Genomic DNA, 19,335 nt, shown 5'->3' on the forward strand with positions numbered 1-19,335 from the left:
GGGCATATCGGGCAAATCTGCATTTACAATTTTGAAGACCAGACCCATTTTTAGTTGTTTAATCCTGTCTTCCACCCTGAGCCAGCCTAGGCTGGCAAAGTGAGTGGGAGAGAGGTGGGTCATGGGCCCCAGTCCGAGAAGTAGTCGGATCAGTTTGTTTTGGGAGGTTTGAAGCTTAGTCTTCAGTGACACTGAGGTGTAGGAGTACCAAGAGGAGCTAGCATAGTCAAAAAGAGGCTGAATCAGGGCCCCTGAGAGGGTCCTGAGGGCCTGAGGGTTGACAAAAGAGGAAACTCTGCCCATAAATCTGGTTCTCTGGTTTACTCCTTTGACCACCTTTGCTGCCATGCTTTCCCCTCAGTGACACTCAGCTGGGCTCTTGGCTATAATTCTGTCTTCCTGTCTCAATGTTTTCTCAGGACACTGCCAACTTCCACTTTGACTGTCAGTGCATTTGATTGTAGCTATGCTGCCAGCGTATACTGTCCTTACAGTAAGTCATGCCATACAGTCGCTGCATCAAGAAACATTATTCTCTTCAGGTACGGTTTCCGCTTATAGGCTACGCTTAGGTGTCTTGTATCAATCAATGACAGGGGAAAAAAAGTTGGAGGCATTCAAGGACACCTTTTGTCGTAGGGTAATTTTCACACAGACTACTAAGTGATTTCGCCACGCATCTCACTTTAAGTCACACAGTAACTACTCACAGATGTCCTCGGCAGACGTTTTTATGTGACAGAAATCCCTTTCACTGACAGATGCTTTACTAATCTCCATGCCAGGTATGCTGCTGTTTTATGTGCACATGATGCATGGCATTAATGGATTTAAGACTCCTTGGGCTCCCTCTCTCTGCCCCCCCCCCCATAATCCCCCCCCTGTCTTTCTTTCCTGAAAACAACAAAATTATGGAGCTTGCACGAAAATGTGTTTCTTTTTTTTAATTAATTTTTTTTATCCCGCGATTTTTGTAACCCATTTTTTTTCACCCGGTGCCAATTTCCTAAGTGATCCTGGGCGCTACACCAGCCCTACACCAGCGCTACACCAGTCCCCCACAGCCTAGGAGGCCAGGGCCGAGCTCATGCTTCCTTCAATGCATGAGAGCCAACTGACCTTCTTGTCACCTGACAGGGGGGAGTTTCCCTGGTAGGACGTAGCGTGTGGAAGGAACACGTTATTCCAACCAGTTCCCTTCCCCTCCATCTTGCGCCCCGGCTGTCATGGGGGAGGCGGTATAGCGACCAGGATTACTACATGTTTTTGTGAGGGTATTAACTACCCTAGGAGACACGGGGAGAACATGCAAACTCCACACAGAGTAGGCCCTTTCACCAACCCCACCTAGGGTATGGGCGCTGATGACGCGGAGGAGAAGACACGCCCCCAGCGCCCACAGCGTCCCCGGCGGGAATCGAACCCAGGACCTTCTAGCTGTGAGGCGACAGCGCTACCGACTGCGCCACCGTGCACGAAAATGTATTTCACCCACTGATTCACACCTCTAAACCTGTGATGGGACAATAAAACTAAAAGAAAATAACTATTAGTCGAAGGTATAGACACAATCCATTTATAAACAAGGGCATGGTGCCCCCCCCAGTTATAGTAACCTCTCAGCCACTGCCTATATTGTAAGGGATAGCTTTGTCTTTAATAAAGTCATCTGATTAATCGCATACTAGTTGACATTTAAGTCCATCCAAAAAGCACTTTGCCACAACTTTTTAACTATAACAATGTTAGCTATAGAGCAAGTCAACATCACTGCCACTAGAGGCCGCTGTCCCATGAGTTATTTTTTCTATTGGAAATCCCATAGGGAAATCTTAGATTGCGTCATATAAGAACTTTTATATAAAAACACCATGACATTTCTTTTTACATTATTTGTTTATATAAATGTTATGTTACAAAAATCTAATTGTTTTGCCACTTATTTGGGGGCCCAATGGCAATACCCTCACGGCCCACCAGTGGACCCCAGCCCACAGGTTGGGAATCACCGACAGTGTCTGGTAAACGTGCCTAGCAACTGTATGCTGCACCATAATCTTGAAATATTCTCTAAAATGACAATTTCATATCAACAGATAGGACTGTTGACCTCAGATTGCACTTGTTTTTAGGTTGCACTGTGCTCGGAGTCCAAGTAAGAGGATGGTCTTCTATATATTCTAGCGCCACCTTTATGACAAAATATCAACATTGAACACATGCTCTCTCATTGTCTAATAAGCAGATTGCAGGAACTACTGATTTTGGTGACCCCATGACCTTTCCTCTAGCACCACCCATAAGCCAACATTTCCACATTCCAATATTTGGGTATTGTACTTGTCTATTACTACCCAGGGTGTTAGAGTCAACACAACCTCTAGGGACTCAGGAGATAGAGTGGCTGTGTGGGAGATGCAAGGTTCCCTGGCTCCTCCTGGATTTGTGTCAAAGTGTCCTTGAGCAAGACACCCCTAACTGCTCCCGATGAGCATTGGTGCCTTGCATGGTTGCCTGCCTCCGCTATCGGTGTGTGTTGTGTGTGTGTGTGTGTGTGTGTGTGTGTGTGTGTGTGTGTGTGTGTGTGTGTGTGTGTGTGTGTGTGTGTGTGTGTGTGTGTGTGTGTGTGTGTGTGTGTGTGTGTGTGTGTGTGTGTGCGTGCGTGCGTGTGTGTGCGCACTATAAATGCATAACATAAAGTGGGTTTGCATAATCTTGGAAACGTCCATCTGGGTGCATATAGCAATGGCTGTGCAAGTGCATCTCATTTAATGCCAGTAGACCTGATCCAAACAAGTAGGCGACAGACCGCGCTCCTTGTTGACACCGTAATTGCAGTGGGCAGCTGATTTGCAAACAACACTACCCCTATTGTGCCTTTCCTCCCACATTAGCACACAGCAACTCCCCAAACCAAACACGTAAAGTCAAAGAGTAGAGTGAAACACGCGCCTCAGAATTGTCAATTTGTGCCTCCACTGAGAGCCTCATGCCAATGCCCCTGCATCAATATAAGACCCTTAACCAGGCTGGGTTGCACCAACATGAATTAAATTAATTCTGGTTTTCTTAAACCAGTTTAAACAATGATTAAAATAGGATTAGTTTAGTTTCAGTGCCCACCATGATTGATTACTTTTAGATACTTTTTTAAAAACTGTTGTCAGACTACCCATTGCCCACTACCATACAACTGATGGACTAAATGGATTGAAATTCGGGGGTCCCTGATGTGGTCAGAAACTGCTGACGTCCTGTTGGTGATGTACATGAGCATACACGAATGCAGTTCCATTGTACACACCACCACTTACAGTATGTTGGACAAATGTGACGCAAAGTTTGGCCTATCTGTGAAGCCGGTGGGTCAGGTTCCCCCCCCCCCCCCCCCCACACACACACACACACACACACACACACACACACACAAGGATTCGGTGATTCTTCCACAGACAACAGACAGTTATTTGATACAGATATTTGTAGTTATTTGGTTCTCGGAAACCGTTGGTCCTACTGCATTTCCAATCGGCACTGCACACGCCCGTGTCATTTGAGACACGCCAAGTTTGAAGTCCTTCAGTCGAACGGCGCCCGAGTTGACCTATAGAGAATCCATGGATGTATAGATAGATAAAGACAAGGCTTTAAAAGGCCCTTTGTATTTCTTTCATTAAAGGCCAATCTTTAGCTGCTAATTACTGAGTAGGAGTAGAGTTATTGGCTTTGCAGGCTGAGGTGAAGTGAGGCATCTAGTTCTTTCATAACGCCATCGAGCGTGTGTTAGACAGAGGTGGCCCAAAGCTCAGCTGCACTGAAGGAGTTTTCTTCAAGCAAACATGAGCTGTGAGGCACTCATTATCTATAACCTTTTAGTGACCGATTCAGTGGATTCAGTACAAATGTACTGTAGATGCATGAAAACTGAAAAAGAGACGTTAGGACCATGCACCGAAGATGAAATTATAGAAGCAACAGCAGGTGGAATAATGGTTACTTCACACTGCAAGACCTGCCATGAATCATCATTCTGACACCAGAACAGCCCAACCTGCCCCCGACCCCCATTACTTGTGCTAGGTCAGTATTTTTGGGGCATATAGCAAGATATCATAGTTGACAAAGTAATGAAGAATTCTAAAAGAGTGACAAAAGCTTGTGCACAGTGGTGCTTCCATTACTTGAGAGATGCCGGCTACAGCAAGACAACGCTTAGCAGAAGAAAAAATAGGAAGCTATACTCCCTGACTCACTTACTGTAGATAAAACACACTCAAAAGAATATTTTTGGAATAATTCCTTGTGTATACTCCTTGTATATTTACTGTAGGTCGGGGGGTCTCAGCTAGACTTTGTTGATTATCTGTGGCAACTAATTGTCATTATCAGACAGAATAGGCAAAAGCACAAAAACACATTTCAACCTTTTTCATCATCTTCTCAGAGGCTTCACACCTCCTCACTTTAATCAGCTCAATGTTCAGCATCATTAAAAACGACATGTGAAGGTTTTTTTTCTTTTCTTTTTTCCCCGTCATTTTAAATACACTGAGGCAGAGTTCACATTTGTGTAATATATGATGGGGTCAAATGTTCTGTTTTTAATTTTGCTTCAACAGCTAATAAATGTCCACATTATTAATTCTGGAAACGTACAGCAGCAACATCTGCCATTGTTAGAACCTAGCCGAGGCACATAGAGACATGCTACTGTATGTAAAACCCCTTTCAGGAGAACCATTCATTGTCTTGTGTGCTGCCTCATTCCGTGGTTGGTAATTAATTTTTTAGCACCTTCATTAAGATTCTGCATGTGAGCGCTGCCCTGGAGAGTAGCAATGGCAAATGTCATGTTTCCCCTCTACAGGCTTTATGTACACGCCAAACAAACTGACAACAATGGTAGTTTGTCCTTTTCTTGTCTTTCCTCGTTTTTTTTTAATGGAACAAAACCCTCATTTTCAGCCCAAAACATGAAGCGCAGGTTGCCAGCTGAACCTGGGCAGCGGTTTCAGGGTAATGATAATGGACTGAAAGTAATCTGTGGTGCAGTCATGCTGGCAAGCTTGTAGATACACCGTAAAATCCTCAGTATTATGTAGTTTATCCATTCATCAAACTCAGAGTGTACAAATGTAACCAACATGTGTACACTGTCAAGAGTTAAATGAATACTGAGGATTTTACTGTACGGTCCAGGACACCTCTTTAGCAAGGAGATTCACTTTTTGCCTGGGTTTGAGAGTGAGATAAACAGAGGCTAATAGCTTCACAATTACACGTTGAGACACTCTATTGGAGCCCCTCATGCAGCCCAGTCAATCTGCAGTAGCAGACACTGATGGATCCCTCTCTTTCCCCAATAAGGAACAGAGAGTTTATCTGACTGTTTTCATATGCATACGTACTGCTACTGCTAGCATTTAGAAACAAATGCCTGGAAATCCATTCGTTCTCTACAAGCAGGAAAACATCAGTATTGTAGGCCAATTTTACGATGTTAAAATGATGCTTGCATAATGAGGTGCATAATAAATACAGTAATATGTTAGAAAAACGGACTTAAATAAACACTATGCTAGTACTCAAGTACACACCTTCAAACTTAATTAACTCTTCTTCTGGCCAAGAGAGCTAAGGGACTATGCTTCGGCAGCTCAAATCAGGTCATTTTTTTATTTAAAATTTTAAGCAAACCGGGGCACACTCTTAATGGGAAGCACTATACATAGTGAACACACTTTTAATTCAAACTGCAAAGATTTCCATTTTACACATTTCTATATACTAATAACATACTATGTCAATAACATTTGAGATGCTCTTCAATGGGTAATCGGAACGCTCGCCCCAAAACACACTCGCCGCGTTTTCTTTCGTGGACCGCTCGCCCCCAGCGGTTCTTGCATTTGTTTTATTGAGGTTAAGGTTAGGAATAAGTTTAGGGTTAGGCATAGTTTTACTGAGGTTACGTTTAGAAAAAAAGTTAGGTTTAGGCATAGTTTTACTGAGGTTACTGTACGACGTTGAGAAATACCTGGTGGCGACTGTTCTGAGGTCACCCGATTCGACTCCAGGAGGGGCATGATCCAAAACTGGGGCGAGCGTTCTTGTATTCCTTCAATGTATATTATTACAGTAACATGGGTAATGAGTGTCAACCTGAATTACACACAGTACAGTAGTCCTGGAAATGTGACAGTGACACACACAATTAGCCTATAAGAATCCTATGGGGGATTTGTCAGTCTGGTGAGTTGTGATCAAACACTGACTCAAGGGGTCAGAAGACTAAACATCACTTCGGCTCTCGTTGACATTCACATGAAAAGGTCAACGGGGCATGGCACGTCTCAGTCTGAGCCCAGTCTGGGCCATATGGACAAAATCAAATATCAGAAAATGCCTTAGCTTTTACCTCAATATTGATGTTGTGACAATAATATCGCGTTGTGATGATAATATAAATGTTCTTTTATATTTTTGATAATTTCTGAATTAGAATTAGAATAAATGATTAAAACCAGGTATCATAGTATCACGATATCCAAAATCCCAGACAATATCGTGTCTCATATCACGATATTGATATAATATTGATATATTGCTCAGCCCTAGTCTGAGCTGTCCTGTCTGTTTGTCTGGTTACAGCTGGTGAGTGAACAACAAGAAAGCCGCCCGCTACTGAGTCCCTCCATCGATGATTTTCTCTGTGAGACCAAGTGTGATGGGGTCTCCCGCCCTGTGACTTCGAACACAGCTGGTAGAGTACAACGCATTTCCTACATGATACTTGTTCCTGTTTTTTTTATTATCCATAAACAGGTTGATTTGCCTGGGGGGATGGGGGGGGATGTAATTGCCTCTGCTTTTGATATCTCTCCTTTTGGTCATTAATTTTTATCGCAGGTAGGGATGTTTTATCTATTGTTGATTTGTTACCTTACGATTTCTTCATAAAAGACCTATGGGGTATCCTATGGGGATACCCCGGGACATTGTTGGTGCCATGAAGACCTTAATTGAAAGTAACGAGTGTTGTTATTTTTTTTGCTGAAGTCAGACGTATTAGTTGTTACGGTCCTGCTGTTCTATAACACAATAATACATCGTAGCCGATAGCCGTTATTCAAAATGTCTGACATTTAAAAAAGAAAAACTGCCTGCCGTGATGATGAGTGTTGAAATGCAGAACTGCAACTGCATCGTCTCCCAGTCCCACTGAGACCAACATGTTCCTTCAACTTCATGTTCAAATCACTGCTGTCAGGGGGAAGAAGCTAGTGTTTCTAAAAGTCAGCTATTCAGAATATGAGAATAACAGCCTTTCTTTCAGCTTCACAACCAGTCCCTTTTTTTAGATGGGTTTCAGGAGCATGCTGAGATGAAGGAAACCTTGAATTCAAGTAAGGAAAAATAAGACATAAGACACAAGGTTTGCTTCAAACAACAGTAAAAAAAAAAAAGACTTATACTTCAAAGCACCACAGACACTTTCATTTCATTACTATTAATACTCGGACCACAGCAAGCCCACTGAATACCCATTTTAAAGACAATAGAATATAAGAATACACGCATACATACATTAAAATATAGTGCTGAACATAGCCCAATAGATTCAGCATCGACATTGCGATGTACGCATGCGAAATAGTCACATTGCAATGGATGCAATTTTAAGGCAAATGCAACATCATCTATTTCGTCTCATGTTAATTCCATTCCAGTGACATTGCAGCATAAGTGTAATATTAGAAATGTACGGGCAGTGATATGAAGCCTCCTGCAATCTCCTGAATCCTTTCTAGACATCACCTTTCTTTCACCCACTTTTCACCCATTATGCTCCCCTTGATCATGGACTCTATTGGATTGATGAGTAATAACTAAATAATGGCGACACGTTGAGTCATTGAAAATATTCTATGTATTGAGTACTGGGTAGTATATGGCTCCTGTGCAATCTTCAGTCATAACTATGAGAGAGAAAGCAGTTGACAAAGGAAGATGGAGAAAGTTGTGTTCACAGGCTCATCATTTCAAGCGCAGTCAAGTGCATCAAAACCTCTTTCTAACCATCATCGTCTTTTCTTGAAGAGCATGTCATTCATTCCGTACGCTGCTACAAGACATAAGTCTCCCTGTTCTCTTTAAGTGTGTCTCCTTTGAGTTCTAATTACAGTTAGCGTCTGAAGGGTGCAGATGTCGAATACCACTGCACACTTTAATTACCTGGAGATTACATTCAATAGATCCTCCAAGTTGTTTGTCATAAACAACAGAGTGCTACATGTAATTATGCAGTGAAGTGTATTGCGCACACAGTGCAAAAATACTGAACAGGCTTATGAAAACTATGCAACTATGCAACTATGCAGTAACCTTTGGAGTAGTCTGATCTAGCTTGTTGAATTGTTCCGTTTTGGTACTGAATTCCAAAATAGTCCAGAATGTGATAAATAATGAAAAATGCCTTTCACTTGACTGGAAAATAATTGAATTCACTTTTAAATTACTATAATAACTATAAGGTTATTTTAAAGTGTTCTTGAACTTTGGGTCGTATAGATATGTACGTGGGTAATGTATGATACTGTAAGTCCAAATGTTGTGCTCTGTGAGTGAGGAAATCAAGTAGCCATCTTTTAAATCTCAACACAGAAACAGAAATAGTTTTTTTCTGGTGCAAGAGAACTTGCAATCACTAACAGCTATTGGTCATAGACAGAGAATAAAGAAAATAAAATATGGGCCCTGGTATGAGAAAATCTGCTTGGATTCAATCCATCAGACATCATCCTACCTTGAAAAACTCTAGGTATTTACAGTAGGAGATCCCCCCCCCCCCCCCCCCCATGGATATGGTCTAGTATCCTATAATTCTACAAAGCTTTGTGCGGTGTGCCCAAAATTTCTTCTGCCCGGTTCTCCTCAGTGGCTGGAGCATTTCATCTGCATTTGCACACAGCCATTGACCATTACCATGTGTAATCATGTACGTGAAACAAGCGCCGGTGTTGCCACATCCGTGAAACAAGCGGACCATGACGCACTTTGGGTGCTCATATCCCCCGACGGGTATGGTCTAGTATATATAATGCCCGGAATTCAAACCCGGGTCTCCCACGTGGAAAGCCAACATCTCAGACTAAAGGCAATTCCCTATAGGCCGTGGGCCGAGTGCTCTAATTCTGACTTTCATTGATCCCCACTCAGAGTGTGCATTATTTTTTCAGGTTAGATATATAAAATTCTTACAAGTACTGTAACAAATGTTTCCATCTCCGATTCGTGCGCCAGAATGAAAAAGACCGATTTTAACAAATGCAATTTTAAACAGGCAAATATGCAGGGCTACTCAGAATCTCCATGGCAACCAGGAAGAAAACATTCCGTAAAACCGAAACTTCTGGTCCAAAAAAGACTAAAATGAGTGTAAAATATATATTTTCCTAACGAACTTGCAGCAGCTATACCATAGGCTACTAATAGTTCATTCATAACCGTATTGGACTGCTTTTGTATATCCGATTATTTTCGCTATAGGCCTATTGCCTTGCCTGTCGTTCACTGCCACTACGGTGATTTGATCATTAACATAAATGAAGTGGTTACGTTAATTCTTGTCTTTCTAATCTAAAATTGTATCATATTTAAGTATACTTAATCTGTTACAGTTACAGATAATTTTTCAAATAAATCGTACATTATTACCTGTTAAACTGTGAGCCATTTATAGTCAGTGGTGGAAAAAGTACTCACATGTTTTTTAAGGAAAGGCAATGTAGAAATACTCTGTTACAAGTGAAAGTCCGGAATTCAAAATTCACTTGAGTAAAAGAACATAAGTATTGGTATCAAAATGTACTTAAAGTACCGTAAGTAAAAGTACTCTTATGCTGAATTAAATGTCCCGTTTCACAAGGTAATATGTATCAAATGTAAAATCTTTTGAAAATAGCCGATGTGAGCTTGTAGATTGACAATTTTCAAATAGCCAAAGTTTAAATAGGGCTGAAGACTAAGACTTAGAGGTTAATGTATGTTTTGTAATAATAATTCAAATCTACAAAGTAACTAAAGTTTTCATATAATTGTAGTGGAGTAAAAGTACAATATTTGTCTCTGAGATATAGTGGAGTAGAAGTAAAATAACTAAAACTTTGAAATACTCCAGTAAAGTAAAAAATACCTCAACTGTATGTACTTAAGTACAGTACTTGAGTAAATGTACTTAGTTATTTTACACAACATACTATAGGTGACATGTACATCATTAAATGAAATAACCCCAAAACCTAATATACTATTTTGTTTCTTTGTTGCATCTTTTTCAATGGTGGTAACTGACCTCTCAGCTTCTTCCTGTCATCTGTCCAGACAGTGTCCACACAATGGATCAGGTTCAGTTGCATTTAATAAATTAAACTAAGAGACCAAGATGTGCTAACCAATGGGAATATTTTAGATTGACAATTACAGTTACATTCTCTTGACCAATAAAGAGCACATTTCAAGAGCATGTAAGACTAGAAAAGGTAGCCAAATAAATGGTTTGTTAAATAAACCTACTCACTACCGGTAACTCTTTGTATCTCAACATTTGTACTAAAACGTGGCACTTGAACTGCATCAAAAAGCCTAGATTCAGTAGGGTATGGTAACCAGTAGAAGTAGTACAAAAGGTTACTTTTTTAGAGTGATTTATTCAAAGTTAAGATATCACATAGTATCACATTGCAGCAGCAAACTGTTCCATTGATGGATGACATGCCATGAGGTCCTTGTCTGTGGCCCAGCTACATTACTTCATATACGTACATTTTCTGCATTTGAGTGGATATCAGATCAGCCTTGAACTTCCCCTATAACCACTAGGACAGCTGTTCTATAACATTGCATGTGTCATAGACGCACTGCGAAGAAAACTGGCACCTGAAGTTAACTGTAATGCATTGAAGTCGATGAGAGCAGTTTCTATCAGACATCACATGCTTTCTGATCTCTTGTTTTTCGATGTGCACACTATATCTTTAGTTTCCTGAACCAATCATTTACAAAAGAGCACAAGCATTAAAACATAGATCTTCATAATCATGTCGACCCATCTCTCATAGACTGCATTACGTGACACACAATCCACTCTTCTTCAAACATGTCACAAACAATCATTTTCCAGATCCAGTTGTTTGTCACCTCCTGCACCTCTGCAATTGAGCCACTCCATACAGCCTGCAACACACAAACATCAAAGGTCTCTAAAGAGGAAACATTACATCACCACATCTAATCTAATTAGATTTATAGAATTTCAGGTGTTCTGTACAAACACTTGGGCTCTGTAGATTATTTTAAGTCAAAACTGTGTTATCTAGATTAAAATCTGTATTGTATCAACATTGTGTCCTATTAACATGTTTAGAAGGACCAGTCAGATTCTGTGACGAGCATAACTCTGCCTAAATGTAGCTTCACAACACTGATTCATATTATTCAAGTGATTTTGTCTGGTGAGGATTCATTAAATAGGATCTGATTATGTATATTTTTGAAGGTCTAGTCAGGTACATGGTAATGTCTAGTTAGGACATGTATGAAGCAGGATTTGCTTCTTTTTGTGGTTATTGCACACAATCAAACATAAGATAGAGATAACAAACACCATTTAAGCCATACAAAAACCTTACAAATTAGTATTTTAACACTGTGCATTTAACCAAAAGATATAAACGGGCTCTGAACAGTTGTACAAAATAATGAATGCAGCCTGCTAGTGCACACACACTTACTTGACAGACAAACGTAATTTAACCCAACTCGCTTAACTATATCTACATTAACAACTGGTAACTTTAGCTTAGAACTTGTCAAGAGAGAAATAACAAATCACCAACCGTAACCCTAAACACCAACTTTGGCAACGGATGCACAGTGACTGGAGATCTGAACAGAAAAGATGAGATGGAATCAATAAAATAACGAGGCAACGTGTAGCAGAGCCAACTAATGATAGCGAGACATTTATAAAGGGGTACATATTGATTGGTCACTGCTTAATAGTATCTTCAGCTGTTGTTAAAACGCTAAATTTGCATCTGCAAACCATCCTGTTGCCTGTAGGCAACCCTAACGTTATAATGATATTGATGCTTAATATCATAATGTGCCGTCATCAACACGGCTCATTCTATTGTCTGCATCCATTGTATACATTTTCATAAGAATAAGACAACGACGATCATCACAAAACAAATATTACCTCTTAATCTTTCTATAAGATATCTGTTGTTTTCTTGTTTACAATAGTCCGTCTGAGCTGTATTTCCGGGTTCTGCTCTTGCAAGTGGTACGAAGAACGTCATTGGCCAACTGAATTGCACGATACAGTAGGCGAGCTTTGATTGGTTTATATTTCGCAGTGGGCTGCCATTTTCTTGAAAATAAGTAACATTACTTAGTGATGTTATATCTAAGTTTTATTTTTCTGGCGCAACTTTTCAGGATGGAAACATTTGATAATGTGTTAATAAACAACTAATCTACACAATACTAAAAAATTAGCCAGGCTCTTGATGGGGATCAACCAACTCAAAAACTAAAGGAGATAGAGGCACTCGGCCCACGGCCTACTATTGACCAGGGGAGATATTAGCCTTTTTAGGTCATCAGGCTGAGAGCCACTTTGCGCACGCACACACACACACACACACACACACACACACACACACACACACACACACACACACACACACACACACACACACACACACACACACACACACACACACACACACACACACACACACACAAAAAAAATGACTAGGGGTGCAGTTTGTGAATGACATGTGTTTGTGTGTCTGGGATATGGAGCCTAATATTTCCAGGGTAGGCTACTTGGAGGCCAGTCTGGAGCCATCTGGGTACATTTGGGGACATACATACAGTACAGGGGACAGACAAACACTGTTAAAGATGACTGACCCCTTCGGTGCCGCACCTTTAAAATCCCTTATCACAGGAAAATGATAGTGTACCAGCTGAATGTTTCCCAAATTCCGTTGGAATTGTATAATTAAGAGTAGGTCTAATATTCTTCCAGACCACTGTACTTCATCATTAATAGTAAAATTGTATTTGAGGAAAAACAAAGCAAAAAGGAATGACATCAGTCAATTTAGAATATTAATAGTTGTATTGCAATCTGGCAAATTAGAGTGATTTCCTTTTGTATGTAGGCTAGTTGAATAATCGTCTTAAAAGATGAACATGTTATTTTTAGCTTAGCTTAGCAGTTAGAAAAATGCAAACTGCACTATGCTTTTATTAATATTATTAGCATCACTGATCAGTTTAAGGGATTATTCAACAGCTTCTCTACTTATAGTACCCTGTTCATTTCAAATTTATATTAAAAAACAGCATAAACTTTAAAGTCCATGGAGTCACCAAAATCAGTAGGGCTCATCTGACAATATGGTTATTAGATTATGAAATATATTGTGTTCAAAGTGGACATTTTGATCTGAGGATGGCACTAAAGGAAAGGTCATGGGATCACCAAAATCAGTAGGGCTTATTCAGCATTCTGCCTATAGAGCACCGAAGTCCTGACGTCACTGCCAGTAGAGGGCGCTTTTCGCAGGTTCGTGGCTTTATTTTTTGTGTTGATATCCTCATTGGGGAATCTTAGATCGCTTCATATAAGAACTGTGTTCCAAAAATAAACACACCACCCTGGCGATGTTACTCATATGGATAGGATATGAAGCATCGACTGAAGGTGTAAATGTACACATTTACCCAAAGAGTAACACAATATAACAAGACCAGGAGAGCTGGTTCTGCCAGACCCAAAATGAAGTCCTAGTATGTAACACACCTACAAACCACTTTATAACTGAAGTTCATGATGTCATGAATAGTTCGTGACGAAAGGGGACGTCACAAACTTTTTTTTGGCTGGGGCCGGAGGACAAATGGCCCCTGCCCATGTATGGACGAAACAGGTACAAAGCCTCATGTAAGCCCGACCCCTTGGGTCTGGCAAACACTAGAAACGAGTCATACAACCCAAAGACTACATTTCCCATGAACGCGGCTGCTGTAGGGACAGTGATATCAGACCCGGAAGTAGTAGTTCTTAAGACTTTTAAGGCAGAATTAATTCCATTTTCACCAGAAACAGGCTGTATCAAATATGAATGAATATTATAAACGATGCAGAGCCACCCCCCTGACAAAAACGCCAGGGTGGTGTGCTTATGTTTGGAACACAGTTCTTATATGACGTGATCTAAGATTCCCCAATGGGGATTTCAACACAAAAAATAAAGCCACGAACCCGTGAAACAGCGCCCTCTAGTGTCAGTGACGTCAGACTTCGGTGCTCTATTAGATTATGAGATATATTGTGTGCAAAATTGACATTTTGGTCTGAGGGTGGCACGAGAGCAAAGATCAAGGGGTCACTCAAATGGTTAGGCTCAGGCTGGTACAGCGTCGAACAGCGATGGTCCCACCCAGACTCCGGAGGTGCAGCCACATGTGTATCCTTAACATGCCTTAATTCTATGAATCACCTAATGATGTATGTATATATACCTGTATATGTATGTATGCATGTATGTATGTATGTATGGGTATTGCACCAACCATAGTTGCAATGTCTCCGGTTTGATTCCAGAGAGAGCCTATGCATTGCACGCCGTTACCCCTCAGCTTTGTCTCTCAATACACTCTCTAATCTGAATGAAGCAATAATTGGCTTACAACATTCCATACTGAGGCACTATTCTCATATTAGTTTTAATAAAAACTTAATCACAGAACATAAAACTCCTCCATTCACACGATCTGTACTGTAGATAAAAGCAGTTAAGCAGGGATATACTTTTGAGACTAAAAGGTCTAGCCCTGTGAAAGAATCCTCTTGTTTTTTCGTTCTGATTACCTGGGATTAAACTGCTTAATAATTGACCATTGCCACTATGGAATAAGATCCCTCTGTGAGGATCTGTATCAATTTTGGAGGTCTACCCACCCAAACAGCCTAAGTGCCAGGGCCGGACTGGGACCAAAATTCAGCCCTGGCATTTTGGTCCGGACCGGACCACCACCCACCCCCCTGGGCCGTTTTGTCAACGGGGGGGGGGGGGGTCACTGTTTCAGCAGCCCAGCCCTGCTCATTAACTCTGCAGCCGCACTGAGGCCCAGCGGCCCACTGGCCCAGCGGCCCACCGGGCATTTGCCCGGTATGCCAAATGGCCAGTCTGCCGCTGCTAAGTGCTCATCATAACCGCAGCGTCCAAAGTTGCACTATGTCGTTTTGGGAAGAGAAATGTCTCATATAATCATTTCACAAACGTTAGGAACTGACTTAAAATCTGATCATGCATCCCGTAACGAACAATGAAAGCCATTTGAAGTGAAACTGTGGAGGGCAGAACCGATAAAGCAAAACAAATTCTCTATTGCCTCAAACAACTTTCCAGTGATCCATCTTTACTCTTTGAACAACTGCTCATAGTTGTTTTAGTTTTTGATACTTTATTGCTCCCTAGGGAGAAATTAGATTATCTTACAGAAAAAGACATCAAAGACAAAATAAGTGCACCAGACCTACAGTAAGGACATATTTGACGATATGCAATCATTTCCATTGCGGCTGGTATTTTGATTTTCTTTTATATAGTTTTTGTTTCATTGCAATACCATGTGTCTTTACCTAAGGTATTTTCACACAGGGAGCAATTAATGCGCCTAGTAATTAATTTCCAATGAGAAGTGGTCAGGTAGGGAGGTGCGGGCGACTAGGGGAGTGTTGAAATGTGTTGACGTTTTTGATCCAAGGAAGTACACAGGTGTAGTGCCACTCCCCATGTGAAAAGACCTTTATACTGCACTGTAACTGTGATGCTTGGTAGAGATGCGGATATACCTGTACTGATTTATTACTTAGCAGCATCGGTGTGACATATTAGGCATCATTTTCAAATGTCTCCTTCTCCCCTTTATAGTTCTGTCTTCAACCTTGGACCTTTTGGATCTCAGTGAACCTGGTGAGAGGAGAAACAGCAAGGACAGCAGGACTTCCCTGTCTTCCCGTGGGGAGGGCCAGAGGAGCAACCCTCACCGGAAGAAGATTGACGATACAGAGCTGATACAAGTGGACATCGAGCAGACAGGCATCAGAAACACTCCCGAACGAGCTTCACTAGACTCAGGTAGGAGCTTTCCAAATAATCTGTTTCTTTCTGTCAAAGCTGGAATCAGGAACATTGTACGCCCCAAGTGCAATGAATGTGCAAGAGTTTGAGCTATGACATCGGTACAAAGACAAAACAGACGAGTTTAAAGAGTTCAACAAGTTACAACACATGCTAACACTTTGTACAAGGACAAAAAGGCCTGTGCCAGACAGAGCAGATGGCAGACTGTGACATGATATCCTAATGTAAATGTCATACTCTCTACTCTGTATGACTGAAAATTAGATGTTTTAGCATACATTTATGAGTAAAGGGAAGTGTATAGACTGTCCAAACCATTGTAGTTATACTGGATACAACAAATAACTAAGATATACTCCACAATATGGTCTCTTTGAATAGTCTCATACATAATGTAACATAATGGCCATCAATTACCAAATTCAATTCAATTCAGTTAAGTTCATTCATTAAGTCAGTCCGCCATGTGGAAACGGAAAAACATTTCACTTGAGTCAGGATGGAGCACAAATACCATCAATTTCCCACCCACATATGAAAGCCTTCCTCATCATCCTCAGTGGGGCTGACCTTGTGCATGTTCAAGGTAGACCAAGGGATGATCCGGCAATTGCCTGTAACAGAAGCAATCATCTTAAAAAGGCATTAAGAGGAAACGGCCGATTAGTTTCCCATTTGCCAGTTGAAAAGGTTAAAGTCTATAAATGAGCCTTAATCATGCAGACTGAGTCATGGTCTGATTCATTCATGGCAGTTAGATTAATTACAGCCCTGGTGGGTTTATCATCTACAAGCACAAAGTTCATGTCCTGTAATTGTTGTTTAGATGCCTCCAGGACTACAGTAGTTGTCTGGACATGATGTTTATAACTCCATCAGCGTCAGAATTACTCTCTGACTATGTGTTTGAGAATGAGCATCAGAACCGTATGCATAATACAACATGAATGGCCTGCAGCACCGCTCAGTACAATTTAGGCATTCAGCAGATGCTCTTATTCAGAGCAACTTAAAGCGTGCAAGTTCGGAGTAAAGATCAGAGTAAGTGGCACGAACCTTGGTCAACAAACGATTGGGTAAATGGTTTAGTATATAGAGTGCTAAAAAAGAAAGCCGGTATACATCAAACATAGCAACTTAATATACTATTTTAACACAACAAGTGCCAGAGTTTTTTTTAAACAGGGTACATCCAGTGCCACCGATCTTACTGTTTGCGCTGATATGTTTAGAGCTGTAGACGCCTCGACGAGGACCCGGATGTAAACAAAGGGTGTGTGCGCGATGGTCGTGGAACATTATTGTTCCATTATTGTTCCATTATTGTTGTTCCAGTCGACTATCGACTGGAACAACAATATTTCTAATGCGATCCGCCATTGCACAGTGATCGCCCATCGAAAATGGCTCGTTTTCACCATGGTAAAAAGATATGGAGATAAGGACCTTTTTCTCAAGATCCTATAATGCGAGTGGACGGGAGGTAGGTTTTTTGGACAGGATTCACATCCGTCCATTCCATTTTACAGGGTCCGTGGATCATTCCTAAGTTGCGTTAGAGCGCCCTGTGTGGAAAAATAATAATAATAACGAGAATTTTCGTTTATGGCACTCGACGAGTATATGTAAACACGAGAATTCTCGTGTTTGGCACTAATAGTGTTAAATAAACTTAGCATCTTTGGACAAGCAAACAGCACACATCTTAGTAAGGGCAAAGCATATGTGAGCAAGTGTCTACATACATCTGAAAAACATAGCTAGCAACTATCTATCTACAGTAGCCTGGGATCAATACCATTTTCGGGTTTCTGATTCGGTTATAACGTTACGTCATCAGGTGGCCGGAACAAACGACTTGTTTAGTTTGGTATTATTGTTTCGTTTCTTTTGGTATAACAATCGTTTGGTTATGTCCATTTTCTATTCTAACTAGTGGCGCGACTAGCGAAACGAAACTAATTGATTCACATTATGTGGGGAACGTCAACCGGAACCAACCACCGGAACCGCGATTATTTTTTATTATTTTTCTAAACCGGATCACACGGCTAGTTTTAGAACGAATACCAGGCCTTCCTCCGAGGTGGTAAGTCTGGTGACGCGAGGTTAATCTTCAGTAAATAGGCAACTCATTGCCTGCGGTGGAAGATGGGGAGTGAGTCTGCAATAATTGACCATTTATACCACAGCTTTCTCCATCGTGCTTCATTTTATATGGTTGGTGTCATCAGCCCTTTAGCCCATCATCACTGTTCACATACGACTTGAGCAATCAGGGGGCCGCTCCTTATCAACTCATGTCTGAACTGAGAGGTCACCCTGAACCGAGGTCCCCCTCACAAATGACATGAGGGTGATAATGTTATTGGCATCCTGTCTCAACCCATCTTTTTTTTTTAACCATTTTGTAATAAGGGACAACATATAATAATTACTTTAATCTTATAACTCAATCACTTCCTGATAGATTGTCACCCTCAATCATTTGATTCTAGCTGATAACCGATTCTGAACTGTCTTACCTCCCCTATGGATGACGCTTATGGTGGTTATTAACAAATATGTTTCCTTTGATACTTTTGTGAGTATTGATTTTTACTCCAGAACCGATATCTGATCAATTTGACCAGTGGTTACTATTGCCTCCAGTCAACATCGCATCTTTGGATAAATGGGAGGAGCTGACCCCCCACCGTGAGAGAAGTGGCAGCAGAAAATGGAAGTTGGAGAAACGGCAATCATCATCTAAAAATTCTTCTAATGAATTTCTATGGTAGGTATCGCTGAGGACATGAGGGAGTGCAGTGCCCAGTGTGATGTCAATTGGATCCACGGTTGTCCAGAACCACCGATCTGACCAATATGCCCATATTTAGGCATATATATAGCAATCGTAAAGCAGACACCCTTTTACATGTTTCTTCGCCTTCTGAAGTTGAAGAATAGAATGCTTGTTTCCTCAATGAGACATTTATTGCATTTGTTTCTTTGTTAAATGCTGAAAAGGTCACTAAAATAACAATTCCTCTGCACATTTCAACTGTTTTGCTGAACTTGTTCAGATGGCATTAGCGGATATGAATGGTATTAACCAGCTTTA

General features: G+C 41.0%; 1 protein-coding gene across 1 annotated transcript in view; it reads left to right on the forward strand.

Moving 5' to 3' along the window:
- Positions 1 to 19,335, forward strand: part of pex5la (peroxisomal biogenesis factor 5-like a) — a gene marked incomplete at both ends in the record, with an annotated part of 131,314 nt that overhangs the window by 79,249 nt on the left and 32,730 nt on the right. Inside the window, 3 exons of the mRNA XM_080430572.1 lie at positions 6,652 to 6,763; positions 16,020 to 16,226; positions 18,885 to 19,008. Coding sequence (XP_080286698.1) covers positions 6,652 to 6,763; positions 16,020 to 16,226; positions 18,885 to 19,008 — 443 coding nt within the window. The remainder of the gene's footprint in view (positions 1 to 6,651; positions 6,764 to 16,019; positions 16,227 to 18,884; positions 19,009 to 19,335) is intronic.

This window comes from Gymnoscopelus braueri (assembly GCF_963280865.1).
Source record: "Gymnoscopelus braueri genome assembly, chromosome: 6".
Lineage (NCBI taxonomy): Eukaryota > Metazoa > Chordata > Actinopteri > Myctophiformes > Myctophidae > Gymnoscopelus > Gymnoscopelus braueri.